At 37.8% G+C, this 22,947-nt stretch overlaps 1 protein-coding gene across 3 annotated transcripts in view; it reads left to right on the top strand.

The window, feature by feature from the left end:
- Positions 1-12,265, top strand: part of LOC149781364 (E3 ubiquitin-protein ligase MID1-like) — an 81,897-nt gene extending 69,632 nt beyond the window's left edge. For all 3 annotated transcript variants that reach the window (XM_089935455.1, XM_089935454.1, XM_089935457.1), the window contains exon 9: positions 4,878-12,265. In XM_089935455.1, the coding sequence (XP_089791581.1) occupies positions 4,878-5,182 (305 nt within the window). In that variant the 3' untranslated portion in view covers positions 5,183-12,265. The remainder of the gene's footprint in view (positions 1-4,877) is intronic.
- Positions 12,266-22,947: the final 10,682 nt, after the last annotated feature.

Here is a 22,947-nt window from a genome sequence, read left to right as displayed (position 1 = left end):
TAAAATGATATGCCATGAGACTAAAGATTAGTACAAAATGATATACCATTAGACTAAAGATTAGTGTAAAATGATATACCATTAGACTAAAGATTAGTGTAAAATTATATACCATTAGACTAAAGATTAATACAAAATGATATACCATTAGACAAAAGATTAATGTAAAATGATATACCATTCTTGGCATCCATCCGTCTATGGGAGACGATGGCGTAGCTCCAAAGTAAGCTTTTGTTTATCCTTCTTTCTAGCTCTCTTTTCAGCTTGTTTTATTTTTCTCTCTTCCTCTGCATTTTGAACTCCCTGCCTGACAGCTAGATGCCAGCTGGAATGGTTGTTTGCACAGCTCTCCCAGTCATTGACATTGATGTTTGCCATCTTCATATCCTTCTTGCAAACATCTTTGTAGTGCAGATGTGGTCGAACAGTTGGTCGTGCACCTTCTGCTAACTCCCCATATAACAGGTCCTTGGGAATGTGGCGTGGGTCCATTCTCTTGACATCGCAAAGCCAGCGAAGGCGCCTCTTGCTGAGAATGGAGAATATGCTGTTCATGTTGGCACGTTCTAAACCTCTGTGTTGGGTACTTTGTCCTGCCACTGGATGTGCAGAATGCACTGCAGACATCTCAGGTGGAAGCTGTTGAGTTTCCTCTCGTGTCTTGCATAGGTGGTCCATGTTTTGCTGCTGTAGAGAAGTGAGTTGAGCATGCAGGCTTGGTAGACATGCAGTTTGGTCTTCTTGGTGAGGTTGGGGTTGTTCCAGACTCTCTGGTTAAGTCTGGCCATCACTGCTGCTGCCTTGGCAATCCTGCCATTCACCTCAGAATCAATGGAGAGTGAGCTGGAGATGTTAGACCCGAGGTATGTGAAGTTCTCAACAACTTCCAAGTTGTACCCATCGATGGTGACGGAGGGAGGGGAGTCTGCGTCCTGCGCCATGACGTTCCTTTTCTTCAAACTGATGGTCAGTCCAAATTCCTTACAAGCATGGGAGAGGTGCCATACCAGCTGCTGAAGTCCATCTTCCGTGTGTGATGTCAAGGCTGCATCGTTGGCGAAGAGCAATTCATGGATGAGTACCTCTGTGACTATAGTCTTAGCACGGAGACGGGTGATGTTGAACAGCTTGCCGTCAGCCCTGGTATGGATGTACACTCTCTCGCTGCAGTCCATGAATGCGTACTGGAGAAGCATGAAGAACAAGATGGTAAAGAGCATTGGTGCAAGGACACAGCCTTGTTTGACTCCGCTGATGACTGGGAAGGCCTCCAATGTTGCACCACTGAAACACACTGTGCTGTGCATGTTCTCCTGGAACAACATGATGACAGCAAGCAGACATGGGGGGGCAGCTGGTCTTCTGCAGGAGTCTGAAGAGTCCACTCCGACTAACCAGGTCAGATGCCTTCGTCAGGTCTATGAAGGCAATGTAGAGGGGCATCTGCTGCTTGCAACACTTCTCCTGCAGCTGACGTAGTGAGAGGATCATGTCTACAGTCGACCTGCCAGCTCAAAATCCACGCTGGGACTCTGGGTAGACGCGGGAGGCTAGGATCTGCAAGTGCACCAAGGCAACATGGGCAAAAGCCTTTCCGACAATGCTGAGGAGGGAGATGCCCCGGTAGTTGTTGCAGTCGCTACCATCACCTTTGTTTTTGTACAAAGTGAAGACGTTGGTGTCACACATGTCCTGTGGGATGTATCCCTGTTCCCAGCAAAGACAGAGGAGTATGTGTAGGGGCTGGAACAGTGCTGGTTTTCTGCTCTTGAGGACTTCAGGTGGAATGCCATCGCTTCCAGGAGCCTTCCCACAGGCAAGGCAATCGATGGCTTTTTTGAGCTCTTCCAGGGTGAGCTGTGTGTCTAGCTCCTCCATGACAGGCAGGTCTGGAATGGCATCTAGGGCAGTTCCAGTGACATTGTTTTGGGTTGCATATAGCTTGAGATAGTGCTCAACCCATTGCTGCAGTTGTTTCCCCTGGTCTGTGATGACTTCGCCATCTTGGACTTCTTAAGGGGGGCGGTCTTGTAGCTGGGGGGGCCTGTCACCTTTTTGATACCCTCATACATTCCTTTTGCATCCCCTATGTCAGCAGCTGTCTGTATACTGTTGCAAAGGTTCAGCCAGTAGGTGTTGGCACAGCAGTGGGCGGTCTTCTGGGCATTGTTCCTTGCAATCCTGAGGGCTTGTAGTGTTCTGGGGCTAGGTGCAGCCTTGTATGCCAGGAGGGCTTTCCTCTTTGCCTCAGTCACGGGCTCCATCTCCTCCCAGTTTGCCTCATACCAGTCGACATTCTTTCGCTCTCTCTTCCCATAAGCTGCAATGGCTGAATTGTACACAGAGTCACGGATATGGGACCACATGGAGTCAATGGTGTCATCAGGTGTCACTTTGGTGAGGGCTTCCTTCAGTTTGCTGATGAACTGCTGTGTTTTCTCTGGGTTGCTTGAACAGCAGGTGTTGATGCATGGGTGACCCTTCTACTTGGCATGGTGCAGCTTCTTGGGTAATATTCGTACCTTGCTGGCCATGAGGGAATGATCCTTGTTGCAATCAGCACTGTGGTTTCTGTGGGTGAGGAGGACACTGGCCAGTTCTGCATGTCTGGTGATGATGAGGTCTAGCTGGTGCCAGTGGCGTGAATGTGGGTGTCTCCATGACATCTGGTGGATCTCCTTGCATTTGAAGAAAGTGTTGGTCACACATAGGCTGTGGGAGCAGCACATCTCCAGCAGTCGCTGACCATTCTCGTTGATCTTGCCCCTTCCGTAAAAGCCAAGACAGGTGGACCAGGCTCATGATCAGCTTCCACTCTAGCATTGAAGTCTCCTAGTAAGAAAAGGCTGTCATTGTTGGGGATACTGGATATTGCCTGATCCAGAGCCTCATAAAACTTGTCTTTCTTCTTGTGGGTGGAGCAGAGGGTTGGGGCGAACACGCTGAAGATGTTGACCAGGCCTAAGGATGTTGACAGCCAGAGGGCAAGGATTCTCTCAATACCTGATGATTTAGGTTCAATGAAGGCAATTAGCACGTTCTTTACGGCAAAGCCTACACCATGCTGCCTAGGTTCATCTGAGGGTTTCCCCTGCCAAAAGAACGTGTAATTGGCTTCCCTGATGGTGGGTCTCCTGGAGGCAGGCAATGTTGATGCTCAGTCGGGAGATTTCTCTGTCAATGACAACAGTCTTCCATGCATCGTTGATTTGCTGTAGGTCAGTGGTCAATCCAGGACACATGGTCCTGATGTTCCAGGTTGCAAAATGAAGAGTTGAAGTCTTCTTATTTCTTCTTTTAGTCTTTCCTGGTGAGGAGTTTTGTGGCCCACTTGTCGAGATGGTTCTCTAAGCTCCATGCACCCAGTGAAGCAGACAGGCCATGGCGGGCAGCACCTTAGTGACTGGAGGCTGCCCAGCTTGAGGTGGGCGGTAGCTGTCTAGTGAGACCTGGTGATCTCTCCCACTATCAGAAGTAACCCCTGGCGCCAAGCTCTACGTCAATCAAGCTTTGACTTAGAACCAGTAAACTACTACTTCTCGTGTTGTGCTGATGCCGTACAACGACGCTGGAGTGTCCTCTCCAGTGGAGCTATGAGGCCTGGGCAGGGTGGTATGGAGAATCAGCTGTTGTCCATGCAGCAGATCCCCCCTCTCCACACAGCTGGTGGGCCCAAGGAAATGATAAATGCCAATACAGCTTGGCACAATCGGCATCGCAGGAGTTGCCGGAATGATGTTGAAGTCAATGTCAGACTGTCTTAGGGACTCTGTCTCCGGATTTTCTGTCGGGGTTTACTCCCTTAGCCTTTCCCATGAGTGGGTATAGCCACAAGGCAGCAGAGGTTTGGAATCAGAGTTTTCCTTCTCCTAGATGAGCTACCATCCAAGGCTTACGAGTCCCATCTACCCAAAGCAACTGGTTTTAAGGCGCCAGTGGCCCGCCTTCACCCCTTCTCCTGTTAGTGGAAAATGTGGTCTGCTGGACTTCAAATCTAAGCCACTTGCAAAGGCCAGAAGCTGGATTTTAGTTGACAGAGGCAATCAGAGATGCAAGCCATATGGGGCACTTTTGGAGGATTGGGGTGCTTGTCTCCCACTCCTACCCCGGGCAATGTCAACCTTAGACCACAGGTACAATGATATACCATTAGACTAAAGATTAGTGTAAAATGATATACCATTAGACTAAAGATTAGTGGAAAAAGATATACCATTAGACTAAAAATTAGATTTTTATTTGAAAGCATTCAAAGTTTTACAGTTTGACACACAGATTTGAATTTTATTGTATTTCTCTGATGATAAGCACAGGATGGCCTGCCTACTGTAAATATTTTGAAAATTTTGATTACCTTATTATCATAAACAGAGGGTGGCTTGCCTAATGTAACCATTTTGGAAAATTTGGATAGCCAAATTATTATAAACACAGTTTGGCCTGCCTAATGTAACCATTTTGGAAATTTTGGATTACCTTATTATTATAAACACAGTTTGGCCTACCTAAAGTAACCATTTTGGAAAATTTGGATTACCTTATTATCATGAACAGAGGGTGGCTTGCCTAATGTAACCATTTTGGAAAATTTGGATAGCCAAATTATTATAAACACAGTTTGGCCTGCCTAAAGTAACCATTTTGGAAAATTTCGATTACCTTATTATTATAAACACAGTTTGGCCTACCTAAAGTAACCATTTTGGAAAATTTTGATTACCTTATTATTATAAAGGTTTTTCTGTATAAAAGTTTCTCAAAATATTTTTGCATAGGAATGTAAAGAGCCTATAATTTAGCATGGACTTGTGACAGGCATAACAATACATGTGGGATAAATGGAAAGCACAATACATAAAATCTATGTTTTTCAGCACCATCCATTATTGAAGCCCTGTGCAAGCACTACCCTACATCTGTACAGATTTACAGCTCCAGTCCACTAGATGTCGCTCCAGAACAGCAAATATCTCACTTCCTGCTGTACCGACCTGCATCTCAAACACGTACATGGAGGAGCATTTCCATTTACGGTCGCCAAGAACACAGAGTGTTTGGCCTTGAACCAAGCACAGAATATGAGTTTGCAATTCTGGCTTGCAATATACGAGGAGAATGCCAGATATCAAATAAAGTTATATTTCAAACTGAACAGTGTGATAACTTTGTGCATGATTAAATTGGAACTTAAAATAGATGTGATTTTTTTTATCTAAATGTTAATTTTTGGGCTAAATTAAGCTTTTATGCCAGTCTATCAAGGCATTATATGAGTTTGTTTTAACATATTAAAGTTCCCCTTACATCACACTGTGGCTATTAACAAAATTAGAATTTTGATCCATGGATATAATAGAAGTTTATCTTTTGAAAATTAATCCACTGACTAAACTCTTACATTGAGAAAAAAGTATGCAATACAGAAGTTGATGACTTCACCCTTGACAACTTTTATTGCACAAAATTACAAATAGTTTTTTTGTACATTTGTGCAAAATAGGAGCCTGAGAGTTGAATCTTTTGAGAAAGAAGAAGATTTGGATACAAATGAAGTGAAATGGTATGCTGAGTTTGATGCATATTATTGAATTAAAATCTTGTCAGAAAATGTTACAAACAACAAGATTTCCCCAGACTTTCCATGCACCTCACAGCTCTTGCTCTTTCATTGCTATCACAAGGCCATTTTGACCATTTGGGTAACTAAATTTTATTCCTTCATCGCTATGTATCGATACAAGTGATAGATCCTAAATTCTTTAAGGTCACAGATAGAAATGAAAAAAAGAGGAGGGAACAGACTATGTATGGTGGCTTAGAAGCACATGAATGTGACATTATTAGTATTGTGATGTCTGTTTTGTGCTACATCATATGGTTATAATCCATCGCTGAAAATAAAGAATTCCTTACTTTCTCATTGATGTACTTGGTGAATTTTTAACATTCTATGTTAAAGCCGTTGTAAAGAAATGTTTTCAGAAATTACAATTTAAAAATCAAGTATGATGCAGTTATCAAAGCTTATATTTTTCTTCAGGTGGTATTTTACTACCAAATATACAGTAGTGTGGCAGTGAGATTATCCTTTCTAATGGAGATATGTAACCCACTATGAGGATGATGCAAATATTGGTTATCAAATAGAAAATTCCTAAGTTATGCCTTTGCTTAAGTATTTATCTTTTTTCATTATACAATTATTAGTAAAGATTTTGTCCAATTTTCAAATTGTGTAATTAAAGGAGTAAAATGTACCATATATACTCACTTATAAGTTGAGTCCAGCTACAATAAAAACATAGACCCTTGCTGATCTGCCATTGTATAATGCACCAGCAGATCAAGGTCTCTGTTATTTGTTATGCTGATTACTCATATCAAACTGCATAAACCCAGATTTTCTGTCTCATTGTACAATGGCAGATCTGGGTCTGTGTTATTTGTCATGCTGATTACTCATATCAAACTGCATAGACCCAGATTTTCTGTCTCATTGTACAATGGCAGATCTGGGTCTGTGCAGTTTACAATTGAGGTCAACTTGTAAGCGAGTATAGACTGTAATGTAGTTTATTGCCTTACCTTGCCCAGATTTTATTTCTAATTTTGTCATCTGTAATTTATTCAAAGGCTATTTGTATTAATTTTCATGAATATGGTTGAAGATATGCAAGTGATCAATAAGATATTGAAGATATATATTCATAATTCATTTTCACTGTTATTGCTCACAAAACTTTGGCAAGGGAAAATTAAGGTTCAGGTTCATATTAAAACATAACAACACAGTTCTGCCATTGTCTAAAATCCTTTGCTTTTACTTTAAATCAATTAGTAAAGGAAGGATTTATATACTTTGGGGATAACAATCTTATCTTTGAGGGATTTTAATGATTGTTAATTTAGGGCAGATTTCATTTCACTACCAACCTATCAGAAGAGCAGATAAAACTAACCAAGATATTTTTCATAGTAAAACCACCACTGACATCATGAAATCCTAAAGCTCAAATAAAAGACTGGTATCCCAATTCTAACATGCTTTTTCTGATGAAACATAATTCAACATGGAACTATGTTATTTGTAGAGTCATGATATCACAGTGACATAAAAAATTTTACATTGTTGTGAGTGCAAAATTTTACATTGAACCAGTCATTACATTATCAGATGTGTTAGAAATAAACTGTATTTATTTGGTTAGAAAAAAGAACTTTGTACAGCTTAGAAAAGCTCAGTAAATTTGATCCATTGTCAGATAATATTTAAATTAAATTCTGAAAATGAATTACCATTATTGTCACCATTGTATTAACTGGTTGAACCTTTTTCTTAGTGACTGTGATAGCTTATAATTGTGATTTAAATGTGATACAACATAGTGGAGGAATCTGTCTCAGTATTGCTTCAGCTAGTGTGATAGAATTTTTTAGATTTCTAAATAGATCTTTGTAGTCTTTACACTCATGTACCCTTTCATTTTACACTTGTATACCCTTTTTTATTATATTTTTGTACCTTTTTATTACAGTTGTGTACCCTTATTACACTATACCCTTTCTTATTACACTTGTGTACCTTTCTTATTACACTGGTGTACACTTTCTTTATACTTGTGTAACCTTTCTAACTATTACACTTGTGTACCTTTTCTAATTATTACACTTGTGTACCCTTTTTATTACACTTATAAACCTTCTTCAAGACAGTTTTGAGATGGAAAATTTTAAATATTGTTCATGTGACTTCATTGGATCACTACATCATAACATACCATGATAAAATAACATTTGATAGCAAACCAAGGATTAGCCTATACTAGTATTTTTTCCATTATAATTTTGTTCATATGGTAATGTTTGAATAAAAAAACACATCAATAAATAGATTCACATTTTCTATTCACAAAGTAAAAACATAGGTGTGAATTTTAGTGCATCTAACATAGCATTAGACAGTCTTTATTTAATTGGATAATCAGCCACAACATTTGCTATGCCACAGACTGGTTATGCAAATTATAAAACAACATGTATGGAACCAGTCAAAGAAGAATGACACTGCTACAAAATTGTAGTCTGTTCCTGTTATAAATCCTTGCAGAGACTAGCAAACATGCAAGTCGCACTTATCTTAGCATCTGCCTGATTTTACTGCACAAATTAAAGAAATGGCACTTTGATAGATGCATGTTTTGCTTTTTTAATTCATACATTACCATATGAATGAACTTATTGTGGAAACATCTGATATTAGCTAATCTCAATCATGTTATAGTTAATCAAAATCTTTACAGCTTTTTTTAGATGGATCATCGAAGAAATTTTTATTGTATGTTCCTCATAATTTGTGTCAGAGCCAGATGATGCAGTACCTGAACGTAGTTCATACTGGATAGGATGTTCAGGTGTTAGTACAGTGTATCCTATTTTTCAGTTGGAATAGAAACACCATACTAGAATGTTTATATCTTGTTTTTTTATTGAAGCTGCACTTAAATTATTGATATTTTCGCTCATGTTCTTCATATAAGAAATAGAAATGCACTGTTAGGTTTTTGGGTGATATCTGCCATAACAAAATCAATATCTATGAAACCGTTCTTATGGAGCCAACAAAGATGGGGAATGAACTGGTTATAATCATGAACATGTCAATATTAGAAACAAATATATAGCTTATTAATTCTACATTTTACCCAGAATTAGCACTGTAGTTGCACATGCCTTTTGTATTAAACATGAAACTTCAAGAGATGAATAATCTTCTATATAAAAAAATTGTACTTAAATTATGCACAAATGATATTTTATCCTTTTATTGAAAATTTATGATAAGGTACAAAATTTCCAGCCCCCTACATTATCAACTTTCTTTGCAGAGTGGCATATTTTAATCCCACAGTGGCTATTCTTTGCAGACTGGCATATTTCAGTCACACAGTGGCTATTCTTAAAAATGCTTGTCCAAATTATTCCATTACAAAGGGCATACTTGTTGGAAGACAAGTTTCATTTAGACCCCAAAATCAACAGACATTATTTTTCCCATGAGCCATCACTTAAAGAATTCTTCCTGTATAGGAACATCAACTCAGACATCATTTTTTGCTTGGCTTCTGATCCTGGTGCATCCATTTAAATAGAATAGCCCTCAAACCTGAGACTATTTGCCGGTCACAATGGTCACACATTTTTGTTTTATCGTTGTCCAGTTTTATATTGTGTGATATTTCATTTTTATCTATTAGCTCATCACTGCATGGCTCTGTTAGAATTTTTTAATCTGAATTACAATATTTAATTACATCAAAATTATATAAATTAGTTTGCACACTAGTGTTTGGTAAACTGGTTTTTAATGACACTTCAACATGTTGCTGGCTACATCATGCTAAGGAAATTAAAACTAATATCTTTACCAAGGTCACACCGAAACAGTCAAACAAGACATTGGTATCCAACCTTCAACCCTTGAATTAAGGGAATGCCTGGGACAGTATGTTTTGACCTCCCATAGTTTACCAGCCATTATTGGACAACATAAATGGGGTATTCTTATTTTACATTTCTATACAAAGTACCTTGTTTGTAATTTATCATCCCATTTCATGTTCAGGCAGTTTTTATTGGAGTAGTTTAACTGTGATCTCTTTTGGGTTTTTATTTGTCCTATTTTTGTGCTGTTAATCCAGTGTCCTGTTTTTTATTTGTTAATTTATTACATTATTGTATTGATCTGCATCAGATTCACTGGAAATATACATCATATTATGTGCATGCATAACAAGAAAAATACATTTTCATGGTTTTTGTTTGTTACAACACTTATTGCCCTAGTAACTGTTCCAAATGATTATATATGGGACCAAAAAATGGAAATTTTTACAAAAGTTGTTTTACCAAAGAGTAACGAAGGTAACAAGAACATTTCTGTGGGACTGAGCTAAATATTCATCATATTTAATTTTTTTCATGACAAAATTATATTTATTACAGCATGTATGTATTTGGTGCAAGTAGTTGTGTGACGAAAATATTAGTATTTGGTTACACTTTTTTGTACGCTGTGATAATAAATGTATGGACAGATTATTAGCATTGGAATGAAGTTGGTGGAGAGATGGCATGCTTGGCTTTAATGAATCTCTTATTTTCATATTCCTGTTGTAAGGCAGAGTACATTATGTTATGATGTACATACAGCCATCCCTCTGTTTCCTAACCAGTTTCAAGTTGCACTTGGAGTAAGGAAGAAGCCCATTGGTTATGTGACACAAGGTCAAAGGTTAAGGTCACCATGACAGGAAGAGAAAAATTGGTTTCTTCATAATAAGACTAGTTTTGGATCACAAACCAGGACTAAGCTATGTGGATAGCCTGTTATTTGGGTAAGGAAGTAGCCTATTGATTTTGAGATGAGAAACTGACAAGTTATGGTCACTGTGATTGAAAGAAGAAAAATGGTTTACACACAAAACCATTAGATCTATATCACAGATCAAGACCAAACTGTATTGATGACCTGCACTTGCAGTAAGGAAGAACCTATTAAATTTGGCATTACATGATTTCAGATGGTGTGTACTTAGGGTAAGGAAGAAATCTATCAGTTTTATGATCCAAAGATCATAATAACTGTGACTGAAAGAAGAAAAATGGTGTCTTAGCAATAGCATCGGTTCAATCTCATATACCTGGACCAAACTTAGGCCTATTGAATTTGGTGTCAAAAGGTCAAAACTCAAGGTCATTGCAACTGGAGGAAAACTTGCATTTTGCAGAGTGTTTGTTCTAGAGTAAGATCCTTGATCAAAACTATGTTGGTGGCCTGCACCTAGGGAAGACAACAAACATATATATTTTTGGGTCAAAGGTCAGTCATGTTATAAGAAAATTGTTTCTTATTAACATCTAAAATTCAAATGTTAGATTGAAAAATATATATGGTACAACTTCCATAAATTGAATACCAAACATTTATATTCACTCACTAAAATGACTAGGTTATGATAAAAAGCAATTTTTTGTTTACAGTCCTTGAAAACTTGAAACAACAGACAACTTTAATAAAATATTTGATCCTGAAGTGCCTAAAGTGTCCAGTTCTCCTGTATTTTTGTATATGCCTGACAAAAGGCACTGTATATTTTCATGATATCCATCTGTCTATACATCTACTACCTTTATTTGTTTCACACAAAAACTTTAGTTTTAATCCATCCATCTATGCCAGAATTTTATGCTGGAAGAAACCTATTGATTTGGGGGTGGGGGGTTGAAAGATCAAAGGTAAGGTCACTATGACTGAAAGAAACAAATTCTGCACAGTAACTTTTAGTTCCTCACACTAGACTCAGACTCAACTTTGCAAGTGACTTGCACTTGGAGTATGACTTAAACTTATTGATTTTGGGAAAAAGTCAAAAGTTGGGGTTACTGTGGCTAAAAAAAAAATAGTTTTTTTGCACCCAAATGTCAGTTCTTGATCATGTACCTTACCCAAGGTTAATGAAGCCAATTTATTTTGGGGTCAAAGGTCAGGACCCTCTAATTGAAAACAGCAGACTGGTACAAAACTGAATTTCGTTCAAAACTGATAGCACAGACCCAAATCTGCTTTTGCATAATACACCAGCAGATCTTGGTCTGTGCAGTTTGTTAGGAGTAGTCAGTAGAACAAACAGCATAGACCCTGATCTGCAGATGCAGTATGCTCTGGCAGATGATGATCTTTGTTGTTTGCCATTTGACTCGACTTATAATCGAGTACAGATGGTAATAATACTGCCTGAATAATTTGCCAGGCTTGGAACATTCTTTTACATGTAGAAGATGTATTCACTTGTAGACTGTGCTATTGCCTAAATCAGAGTCATTGCTATGTGTGGACTCGTGTCTGCTATTGCCTAAATCAGAGTCAACCAATGCATTAAGTCACAGCAGATCTGAGTCTACATTATTCACTGTTGGACAAATGTTAAACATGTTTGAGTACAATAGTGAAGAGAGAATCTGAAATAGATATTTTTCAGCATCATTTGCCCTTTATAACTCCAATGTTTTTTGGGAGGTTTCTTTTTATGGCTGTGAGATGCAAAAGTTCATTTGTACAAACAGAGACTGTGATGAAGTGAATTATACATTTAAGGTGCCTGATTTTATGTAGTCCTCAATTTTCATTTTGCACTGAGTGATCTCATTTTACTATGTTATAGCATATAGTGCCATTTAAAAGCAATTAAAGCTTTTATCACCAGCAAGTTGTTTGTTGGTATTTCTTTAACATTAACTATATCATGCCTTGGGACATAGCTACCAGTAGTTATTTCTGAAAGTCACTCTAAACCCTTTTCTAACTCTACTGTTGTGAAAGATTCCATTCACAATTTGGGGATTTTTGTTGTTGACAGCAATTTATTTTAGGATTAAAGTTTATTTTACATGTTCATTCAATATCTTGAATTGGTCCCAAGTAGACTCCACACTATCCAAGGGACCCCAGGTGGGCATCAGTCACACATCTCAGTGTGGGTATGTGAGAAAGCTTGCCACTGTAGATTCCTGTAGATTAGTGGATGCTGATCTATTCCACATGATATGATGGTATGCTAATTACATCCTAGGACAAGTTCATTAGATGGAAATGGGGATGCTGACTTATTCCACATGGTATAATGGCACACTAATTACATCCTAGGACAAGTTCATTAGATGGAAATGGGGATGCTGACCTATTCCATATGATATGATGGTACACTAATTACATCCTAGGACAAGTTCATTAGATGGAAATGGGGATGCTGACCTATTCCACATGGTATAATGGCACATTGACTACATGCAAGGACGACTGCTCCAGTGGCCTAGTGGTTAAAGTGTGTGCCTTGGATGCGGGAAGTCGTGGGTTTGATCCCAGGCTGAGTCATTGTAACCAAAGACTTATAAAAACAGTACTAACAGCTGCCTCACTTGGTGCCCAGCATTTAGAGGTTAGTGTTAGGACTGGTCGGCCTGGTGTCAGGATAATGTGACTGGGTGGAACATCATGCTACATGTCTGCAGCATGATGTCCCAGTGCTAGACACCACTATAAACTGCAACACTGCAGACATCATAGCGATATGACTGAAAAATTGTTAAAGCTACATTAAAAATCCAAATCACACACATACACACACATGCAAGGACAAGTTCAGTAGATGGAAATGGGGAATGCTGACCTATTCCACATAGTATGATGGCACACTGATTACATGCAAGGAAGAGTTCATTAAATGGAAATGGGGATTTTGACCTATTCCACATGGTATGATGGCACACTGATTACATGCAAGGAAGAGTTCATTAAATGGAAATAGGAATGCTGACATATTCCACATGGTTTGATGGGAGACTGATTACAAGCAAGGACAAGTTCATTAAGTGTCATCTATGTTGAATACATCTACTGTTGTACATTATAACTTTAGCTTAATATGGTAAATTGGGTTCCCCATTGACAGTTTTGCAATTTGCATATGGTTTGATTTTTAAAGCAAATTAATTCCCAATTGTTTTCAACACTGGCTATTTCAGTTATTTAAAAAAGAATCTGAACATGTTAGGTACTGTATTGTTAAAATAACTTGTAATTACATTTATTTTGGTACTGTACCATGTCCTTGGGAATCCAGTTGTCTCAGCACTTGTGTTGCTGTGTCATAAGCACCAAATTAAATTAATGAGTTGAGTAACTATTAGTCATTGTAGTTAATTTAAGTAGTTTTGGTAAGGTGCTTAAATTTATGACAAAGATGGGTCATTATGCTAATCTCCCTGATTTGGACCCAATCTTCTTGATTGTGAACATTGATCTCCTTGATTTAGACCCAATCTCCCAGATTGTGAACACTGATCTCCCTGATTTGGAACCAATATCCCAGATTGTGAACATTGATATCCCCAATTTGGACCCAATCTTTCTGATTGTTAACATTGATCTCCCTGATTTGGACCCAATCTCCCAGATTGTGAACAATGATCTCTGATTTGGACCCAATCTCCCAGACTGTGAACATTGATCTCCCTGATTTGGTCCCAGAAAACTTGGCATGTATGCATACTGATGAGTCATTTAACAAAGTGTACGCTGCAACCAACATAGTAACAACACAAAGACAATGCACAGTCCAATCCCAAAATTAACTAACATGACATTTAAACAATCACTGGTATACCATGTCATATAAGCTGAAGTGGTTGTGATTATGTGTGTGTTTGTGGAGATGATATTACAATAATGCTGTCCACGAGCTATTTTATATTTGCAAGTGCATAAAATGCTTCCAAGAGAGCATATTTTAGTTTATTCTATTCAAATTTAAATTTCCAGTCATTTTCTATAGGACTGCATTTAAATTTAAATTTCCAGTCATTTTCTATAAAATTGCATTCAAATTTAAATTTCCAGTCACTTTCTATAGAACTGCATGAGCAGATAGCTTATTCTCAATTGTACAATGTCACTTGTCTGGATCACAAAACATTTATTTTTAATTTCAAAATCCCCTCCAACACTGTACATATATATATAACATGATCATACTGAAAAATAAACAGGTCAACATCTGATTTCAAAGATGTGTTTCTTCCTCTCAAGGTAAAAATGTTCTCCACAGAATGTTGTGCCTGTGAAAGCAACTCCCAGGCAGCGAGGTCTGAGAGAAAGCAGATTTTATAGTAAATCATATTATTCTGTAAATACAGAACACTAGGATAAAAGCCTGCTACCTTTTAAATCCAGCCCTAATAAAATATGAAAATTCCGTTTTGCTGACTGCATCATATAAACAATGGGCAGGAACTCTTGCCAATTATCTCCCCTTGCCATAGCTCTGCGTCACCAGATTTTAAGCTGGGCGAGCTACCAACAAAGATGCCCACACAGTGGAGTGGTTAGGAGGGTCTTCAAGTAATGTAATCTGGTAAGTAGTCATAAACAAAATTTACTATAAAATTTGCTTTCTATTTGAATACATTCCATGATCACATAAACATTAGAAGAATAGGTAATAGGTGTAGGGAATGCTAAGCATCCTTCCTATTCCTCATACATCCTTCAAAAGGAGAAGGACTGAATTTCCTATGTGAATGATATCTTGTTCTGCTTAAAGCAACAATGTTTATGGTCATGTGATCCATTACTGCTCTATCATGTTAATAAGACCATTACTAAAATCTTGCCACCAAAATTCAATGACGAATCCAGTAAAGCTAACAGGCTGTGTTGCTTTAATTGGGTCTGGTGATTGTCTGGATTGCAGCCAAAGGACCAACTAGATTTAGATTTTGTCTCTGCTAGGCTAAATCCCTGAGATAAAAACTCAAGAAGGCTGAATTCTATGATGTCTTGGATTGAAACATTGTGTTCCAACACAAGACACACAGGGATACTCTAATTTCATGACCTTAAATCCTCATGAGGTGACTTTTGAGATATAAGAGTATGCCAAGATTATAACTCACTTAAACCGCAAAGACAGGGCTTGAGAGATGACATCCTTCTTTTATGCCTTCACTGGAAGAAAGAGTTGTTTGTGGTTTTATTAATTGTCTCTTTGCTCTTCAAGTAGTGCTTGAGAACAGGATCTGGCATTTACAATGCTGTCTATAGATAAGAGACAGTGATTGCCCTCTGATGGTAACCAGTTCTTGACAACGAAGCCTATTGTGTCCTTTGGATCACTAAACCTGTCAAACTGAACTAAAGATAGTTTGGGTCGACTGAAAGGGCATGTAACTCAACCTGGGTCAACTGAAAGGGTATGTAACTCACCCTGCAAGCTAAAGCTATCATGAAATAGGTTTTGTATGATAGCTGCAGTGAGGCCAGGTCAAAGTTCAGCCATGCTAGGACCAGGACAGGAGCATTTTGGAAAGAGCATGAGAAATTCTGGACTATTCAAATCAAAATGATCTAGTAGGTCTGATAGATATTTTATCACGAACAATATCTCCTCTGCCATGGTGCTTGAATGTGTTAGATATCATGGAGTGGTAGCCTTCAGTGGTAACTGCTGCCAACATTTTCTCCCCATAAAGCCACAGCAAATAGTCATCCATTTGACTTGGGCACTGAAAGAGATAATGGCATCAACTTTACACCAGTCCCCGAGTACAAGCCACTTTCTCTCATAATCCTTCAGAATGGAGGGCCTTCTTGCTCTCAAGATGTTCTCAACAATCAAAGGTCTGAATTCTTTCTATTATATGGCTGTCCTAACAAGAGCTAGGCATGAAGGAAGAGACAGTACAAGCATGGGTGATACACCTGCAACCTTGGTTGTTTGAGAAGATTCAGTTCTATTGCCAGCATAAGTAGATCGTTGACCCTGGACAATGAGGGGCTATGAGAATTATCTTGCAATGCTGACCCCATATTTTCTGCATTCATTTTGGTACTCAGAATGTTGGAGGTAATCAAAGCCCCATAACCCCTCCACACTGACTGACAGCACATTCATTGCCCATGCTTCTAAGTCTGGGACCTGTGAGACAAAGGTGGGTAGCTTGTGGTTCCTCCATGTTGCCAACAAGTCAATCATTGCATGCCCCAAAATATTATGAAAAACTTTTGGATTAAGGGACCATTGTGTGTGAATAACCCGACCCTGTCTGGATAGAACATCAACATTGTGTCTGCTGTGAATGTGTTTAATTTGCATACTGATCTCAAGTTCTTAAGTCCAATGAAGAAACTGCCAAAAAAGAATGCACAGGTTGGGCGATTTGATGCCCTATTATTTGAGGTGTAAGTTACCACTACAGTGTTGTTCGATATAATCAGTACTGACTTCCCAGAGTTGGTCCTTCCAGAATTGAAAGGTGTTTTTGTTTTTATTTTTAGAAGGTTGATGTGATGAGGCCATTGCCCTGGTCTCCATTTGCCACTGACCATAATGAAAGCTAGCAATAAGTGGGCTCCTGAAGCATATATACCAGCATCTTTATATACTGTAATTTCCAGCTGGAATTTCTCCAGAGAAATTCCCATCATCAACCAACCACTGACACAGGAATGATACTGACCTTCTATTCAAGTGGACTAGTAAAGTGGCACCATTGAACCAGCAAAGTCATTTGTAACAGGCACATACAAAGGCAACCCAGCTGGATCAGAGCCACTGCCACACTTAGTCACCTGACATACACATGTTGTTGGAAATGGTCTCTACAAGTTTGATGATCCATATAATGTGAACATGATGAAGACATACAAGACTGAGACTGACTCCATACATACGTGGACAAAACACTGATGCATACCCATCCCTTTGTGACAGAGTTGGATAGACCTCACAGTCTCCATTTGAACATCAGTGTATGAAATGAATTCACTGAGGTGAATTAGGTCTATGGTTGGCCTCAACTTGAAAGTTGGCCATTTTTATAAGGAACAACTGTGAGACAGTTGTTTTCATATAATCTCCACCACCCATCTGTTGATAAGTGACTGTATCTCATGCTTAAAAATAGTCAGGGCATGATGTGGTTTTAGCAATATGGTATTTAAATATGGATAACAAACAATGAAGTCAAGATTTTATGAGGTTATCAATGCATTAAACCATTGTATGGTGAGCTACACTGATAAGTGGGAAAATCATCAATGAGGCCAGATCCCTTGTCTATACATCATTCATCTATCACACCATGTTGTAGGGTCATTTAATATGACCCTTGTCTATACATCATTCATCTATCACACCATGTTGTAGGGTCATTTAATATGACCCTTGTCTATACATCAAACATCAATCTATCACACCATGTTGCAATGCCATTTAATAAGACCCTTGTCTATACATCAAACATCCATCACACCATGTTGTAGGGTCATTTAATATGACCCTTGTCTATACATCAAACATCGATCTATCACACCATCTTGTAATGTCTTTTAATAAGACCCTTGTCTATACATCAAATATCCATCTATCACACCATGTTGTAGGGTCATTATATATGACCCTTGTCTATACATCAAACATCGATCTATCACACCATCTTGTAATGTCATTTAATATGACCCTTGTCTATACATCAAACATTGATCTATCAAACCATCTTGTAATGTCATTTAATAAGACCCTTGTCTATACATCAAACATCCATCTATCACACCATATTGTAGGGTCATTTAATATGACCCTTGTCTATACATCAAACATCGATCTATCACACCATCTTGTAATGTCATTTAATATGACCCTTGTCTATACATCAAACATTGATCTATCAAACCATCTTGTAATGTCATTTAATAAGACCCTTGTCTATACATCAAACATCCATCTATCACACCATATTGTAGGGTCATTTAATATGACCCTTGTCTATACATCAAACATCGATCTATCACACCATCTTGTAATGTCATTTAATATGACCCTTGTCAATACATCAAATATCCATCTATCACACCATGTTGTAATGTCATCTAAGACCCTTGTCTATAAATCAAACATCAATCTATCACACCATGTTGCAATGTCATTATATAAGACCCTTGTCTATAAATCAAACATCCATCTATCACACCATGTTGTAATGTCATTTAATAAGACCCTTGTCTATACATCAAATATCCATCTATCACACCATGTTGTAGGGTCATTATATATGACCCTTGTCTATACATCAAACATCCATCTATCACATCATATTGAATTGTCATTTAATAAGACCCTTGTCTATACATCAAACATCGATCTATCACACCATGTTGTAGGGTCATTATATATGACCCTTGTCTATACATCAAACATACATCTAGCACACCATGTTGTAGGGTCAATATATGTGACCCTTGTCTATACATCAAACATCCATCTATCACATCATATTGAATTGTCATTTAATAAGACCCTTGTCTATACATCAAACATCGATCTATCACACCATGTTCTAGGGTCATTATATATGACCCTTGTCTATACATCAAACATCCATCTATCACATCATATTGAATTGTCATTTAATAAGACCCTTGTCTATACATCAAACATCGATCTATCACACCATGTTGTAGGGTCATTATATATGACCCTTGTCTATACATCAAACATCCATCTATCACATCATATTGAATTGTCATTTAATAAGACCCTTGTCTATACATCAAACATCGATCTATCACACCATGTTGTAGGGTCATTATATATGACCCTTGTCTATACATCAAACATCCATCTATCACATCATATTGAATTGTCATTTAATAAGACCCTTGTCTATACATCAAACATCGATCTATCACACCATGTTGTAGGGTCATTATATATGACCCTTGTCTATACATCAAACATACATCTAGCACACCATGTTGTAGGGTCAATATATGTGACCATTGTCTATCACACCATGTTGTAGGTTCATTATCAAACATCCACCTATCACATCATGTTGTAAGCTCATTCAGTAAGACCCTTGTCTATACATCAAATATCGATCTATCACACCATGTTGTAGGGTCATTTAATAAGACCCTTGTCTATACATCAAACATGCAGCTATCACACCATGTTGTAGGGTCATTATATATGACCCTTGTCTACACATCATTCAACTATCACACCATGTTGTAATGTCATTTAATAAGACCCTTGTCTATACATCAAACATGCAGCTATCACACCATGTTGTAGGGTCATTTAATATGACCCTTGTGTATATATCAAACATCGATCTATCACACCATCTTGTAATGTCATTTAATAAGACCCTTGTCTATACATCAAACATGCAGCTATCACACCATGTTGTAGGGTCATTATATATGACCCTGGTCTATACATCAAACATCGATCTATCACACCATCTTGTAATGTCATTTAATAAGACCCTTGTCTATATATCAAACATCGATCTATCACACCATGTTGTAGGCTCATTCAAAAAGACCATTGTCTATACATCAAACATCGATCTATCACACCATCTTGTAATGTCATTTAACAAGACCCTTGTCTATACATCAAATATCGATCTATCACACCATGTTGTAGGGTCATTTAATGTGACCCTTGTGTATATATCAAAAACATCGATCTATCACACCATGTTGTAGGGTTATATAATATGACCCTTGTCTATACAGTCATATATTAATATTTCCATCTATCCATCTGTCACACCCTGAATATTGTAGGAAAATATAGGATTTGAAATGCCTGGTCTTCCATTGGAACTGAGATGTGGATCCTTACCATCTGTTGTTACTAGAGAGCTCTGAATCAGACCGTATGATTTCTATTATTTGATATTGAACACAATAATGTGGTCAAGTTGGTTGAAGTGTTTGTTTAGACACTGGGGTCTCATTATCAATATCCTGAGGTGTTCTTTTGTTCTCACTTGGAATTCAAGTGGTTTGGTAGCATCTCTAAACTTGTTGACATTCTGAAACCTGGTCATCCAGTTTTCTCTTTTTGTCAATGTTAGCATCTTTTTTGACCACTGTGGTTTTGGAATAGGTGGACAAAAGTTCTGATGCAATTCCATATTGACTCAATGGGCTCTTGATAGATTTGGGATATATATGATAGGAATCATGCAGAGGGTCGCCTTCACTTTTGATTAAATTCAAATGAAATAAGGTACTGGCTGATAGAATGTGGAGGTGTCCCCTCCCATCTGCTGGGGTGATCTAGTTACCCTTGGTTCCTGACTGATTTCATTGTCTTTGTAACTCATCAGTGGGAAATGGTCTTGCTGAATCATTTATATACTCCTAGCTGCTAGTGCAGCCGCTGCAGCCGTTTTTTTTGATCATGTGATACTTGCTGTCTCCCAATTAAGGGGGTTTGTATTATCACAACCTATTGTTGCAGCCAGTGTACTGTTTGTCAGACCATATTCATGTTTGTTCAACTGCTACTGAAGTCAATCCCAGCTACATGAAACAATAATGTCATCTGAACCCTCCCCACCTTTTTAAATATTGATGTAGTTCCCAAAACAGTAACCAACCCGACTAAAATGGGAGAAAGCAACATGGCTACAAGGGATATAGCATGAATTTGCACCAACAAGAAATGTCAATCAGCTTAAAAAATGTTCCTTGCTATCATAAACAAGACATCACAAAGGATTTCACAAAATGCTATTTCACCCAGACCTGTGGTAATTTTAGTTATCAATTGAAACCATCTGTAATTGGGTACTGATTTGCTTGGTAAGCACAAGTAACTGTACTATATACAAATTGTAACTGAATCAATTAACTTCCATAATATCCAATAATAAGATTACTTTTTGATCAATAGGTTTTTATGTAAATATACTGACAACTTGAATGATTTTAGTGTTTTTATAAATGAAAGATAGGCATACAGTGCTTAAAAAAATCTAACAGCCCGACACCTGGGGCCCTTCAAATTTCAGATCAGGCTCATGTATTCTAAGTGAGGTGCCTGTCGGGCATATCGCATAAAAAAACCCAACTAAATTGCCTGAGAAAACTCTGATTGCATTCATGAAATGTGGACATTTATTTTGACGATGTTTGAAGACTAGTAAATTATTCATATTTATCCCTATGTATGCCCCTTACCCATGTGATGATCTCTACTTTTACTTCTACCAAAAGCTCTAAACTTCCCGTAGATAGCAAAGCATGTGAACTATGAATGGGGAACAGATTGCCTCGGTTACTATTAACTAGTGCACACATGGCTTTAAGTTAACATGCATGTACATGTGATTCTAAAATACCGTTTTGGATATGTATGTATGAGAAACCAGCGACAACCAGTCTAGGGGGTACCAGAACTGTTCCATCAACTTTTGCAACTGGTACAATGATGCATGGATGCCTTAAAAGGCATTTAAGGCCAGTGTGTATACATGACAAGCTGTTATTTAATTGGTTACTTTATTGCTGTAATCTGGAGAGTTTAGGCCAAATGCAGAATGTTTTGTTTGAGGTATTATAAGTAATAAAGGAATCAAATGTGGTCATGTTGGCTCTTGTCTTTGATTATAAAAATCGGCCAACCTTTAGCAGAGTTAAGATCTCAAAAATGCTGCATATTTTTTTTTGTCTTGTTTAACTGCTACTGCGTTATTCTACATGTTTGAAGTTAAAGATGAATGAATAATAATTCAGCTGCTCCGTGCTCATTACTCTAGTATAATGAAATATTGGTTAAACAAATTATGCAGCACATAAGAACAACGTAAAAAGTGTAAACAGAAACTGAAACTGTATAAATCAAGACATACTTCTGATGCTAATGAAGATCAACACTGTTGATCTACTGATTAAGGACACTGTTAGAGCATTTAGACCATGGCTGACCTCAGGACGAGGAGAAAAACTGTGGAAACTTTTCGAGATCCAGATAATCACACAAGTCAATTTTTATATGATTTTGTTTTAAGTTTGGGCATATGGAAATTGTAGTATGGCTTGTGGAGTTTGAGTCAGGGTTTGTGATATTTTTTTAAGTCACCAGCCCTAGGCCTGTGTCTAAAAAAAATAATTTAGCTCTGAGTACACCACTCCATCGATAACTCACACCCTGACAACTCGCGAACCTGCTTATAATGTGGTGTCAGGCATGGATCCCACTTTTTAAACCCGAAAATACCCCCAAAAATTATCCATATTTGGTGAACTTGAAGAAAGTGGCGACCAAAATTGGTAACAGAAACTTTGATGTATTGCTCGTTTTGTCGTTGAAAACGGTAGACAGGACCTGGAAATTTTAATCACACTATGAAATATCAAATTTAAAAATAACTCATACAATTTTACATTTGCTTTCCAAACGACATTCCTAGTACACTGCAATTAACAATATGTATGGAAATTTTGATCAATCAAAATGTTACTTACACCGAGTGGAGGCAGTACTTTAATAAATAAATACAAATTAAATTAAAAAAATTATCAAT

Source organism: Sinohyriopsis cumingii, chromosome 15, assembly GCF_028554795.1.
Source record: "Sinohyriopsis cumingii isolate HCF-2022 chromosome 15, ASM2855479v2, whole genome shotgun sequence".
NCBI classification, from domain to species: domain Eukaryota; kingdom Metazoa; phylum Mollusca; class Bivalvia; order Unionida; family Unionidae; genus Sinohyriopsis; species Sinohyriopsis cumingii.
Note: the sequence above shows the minus strand (reverse complement) of the source record. Positions and strands in the feature narration are given on the sequence as shown.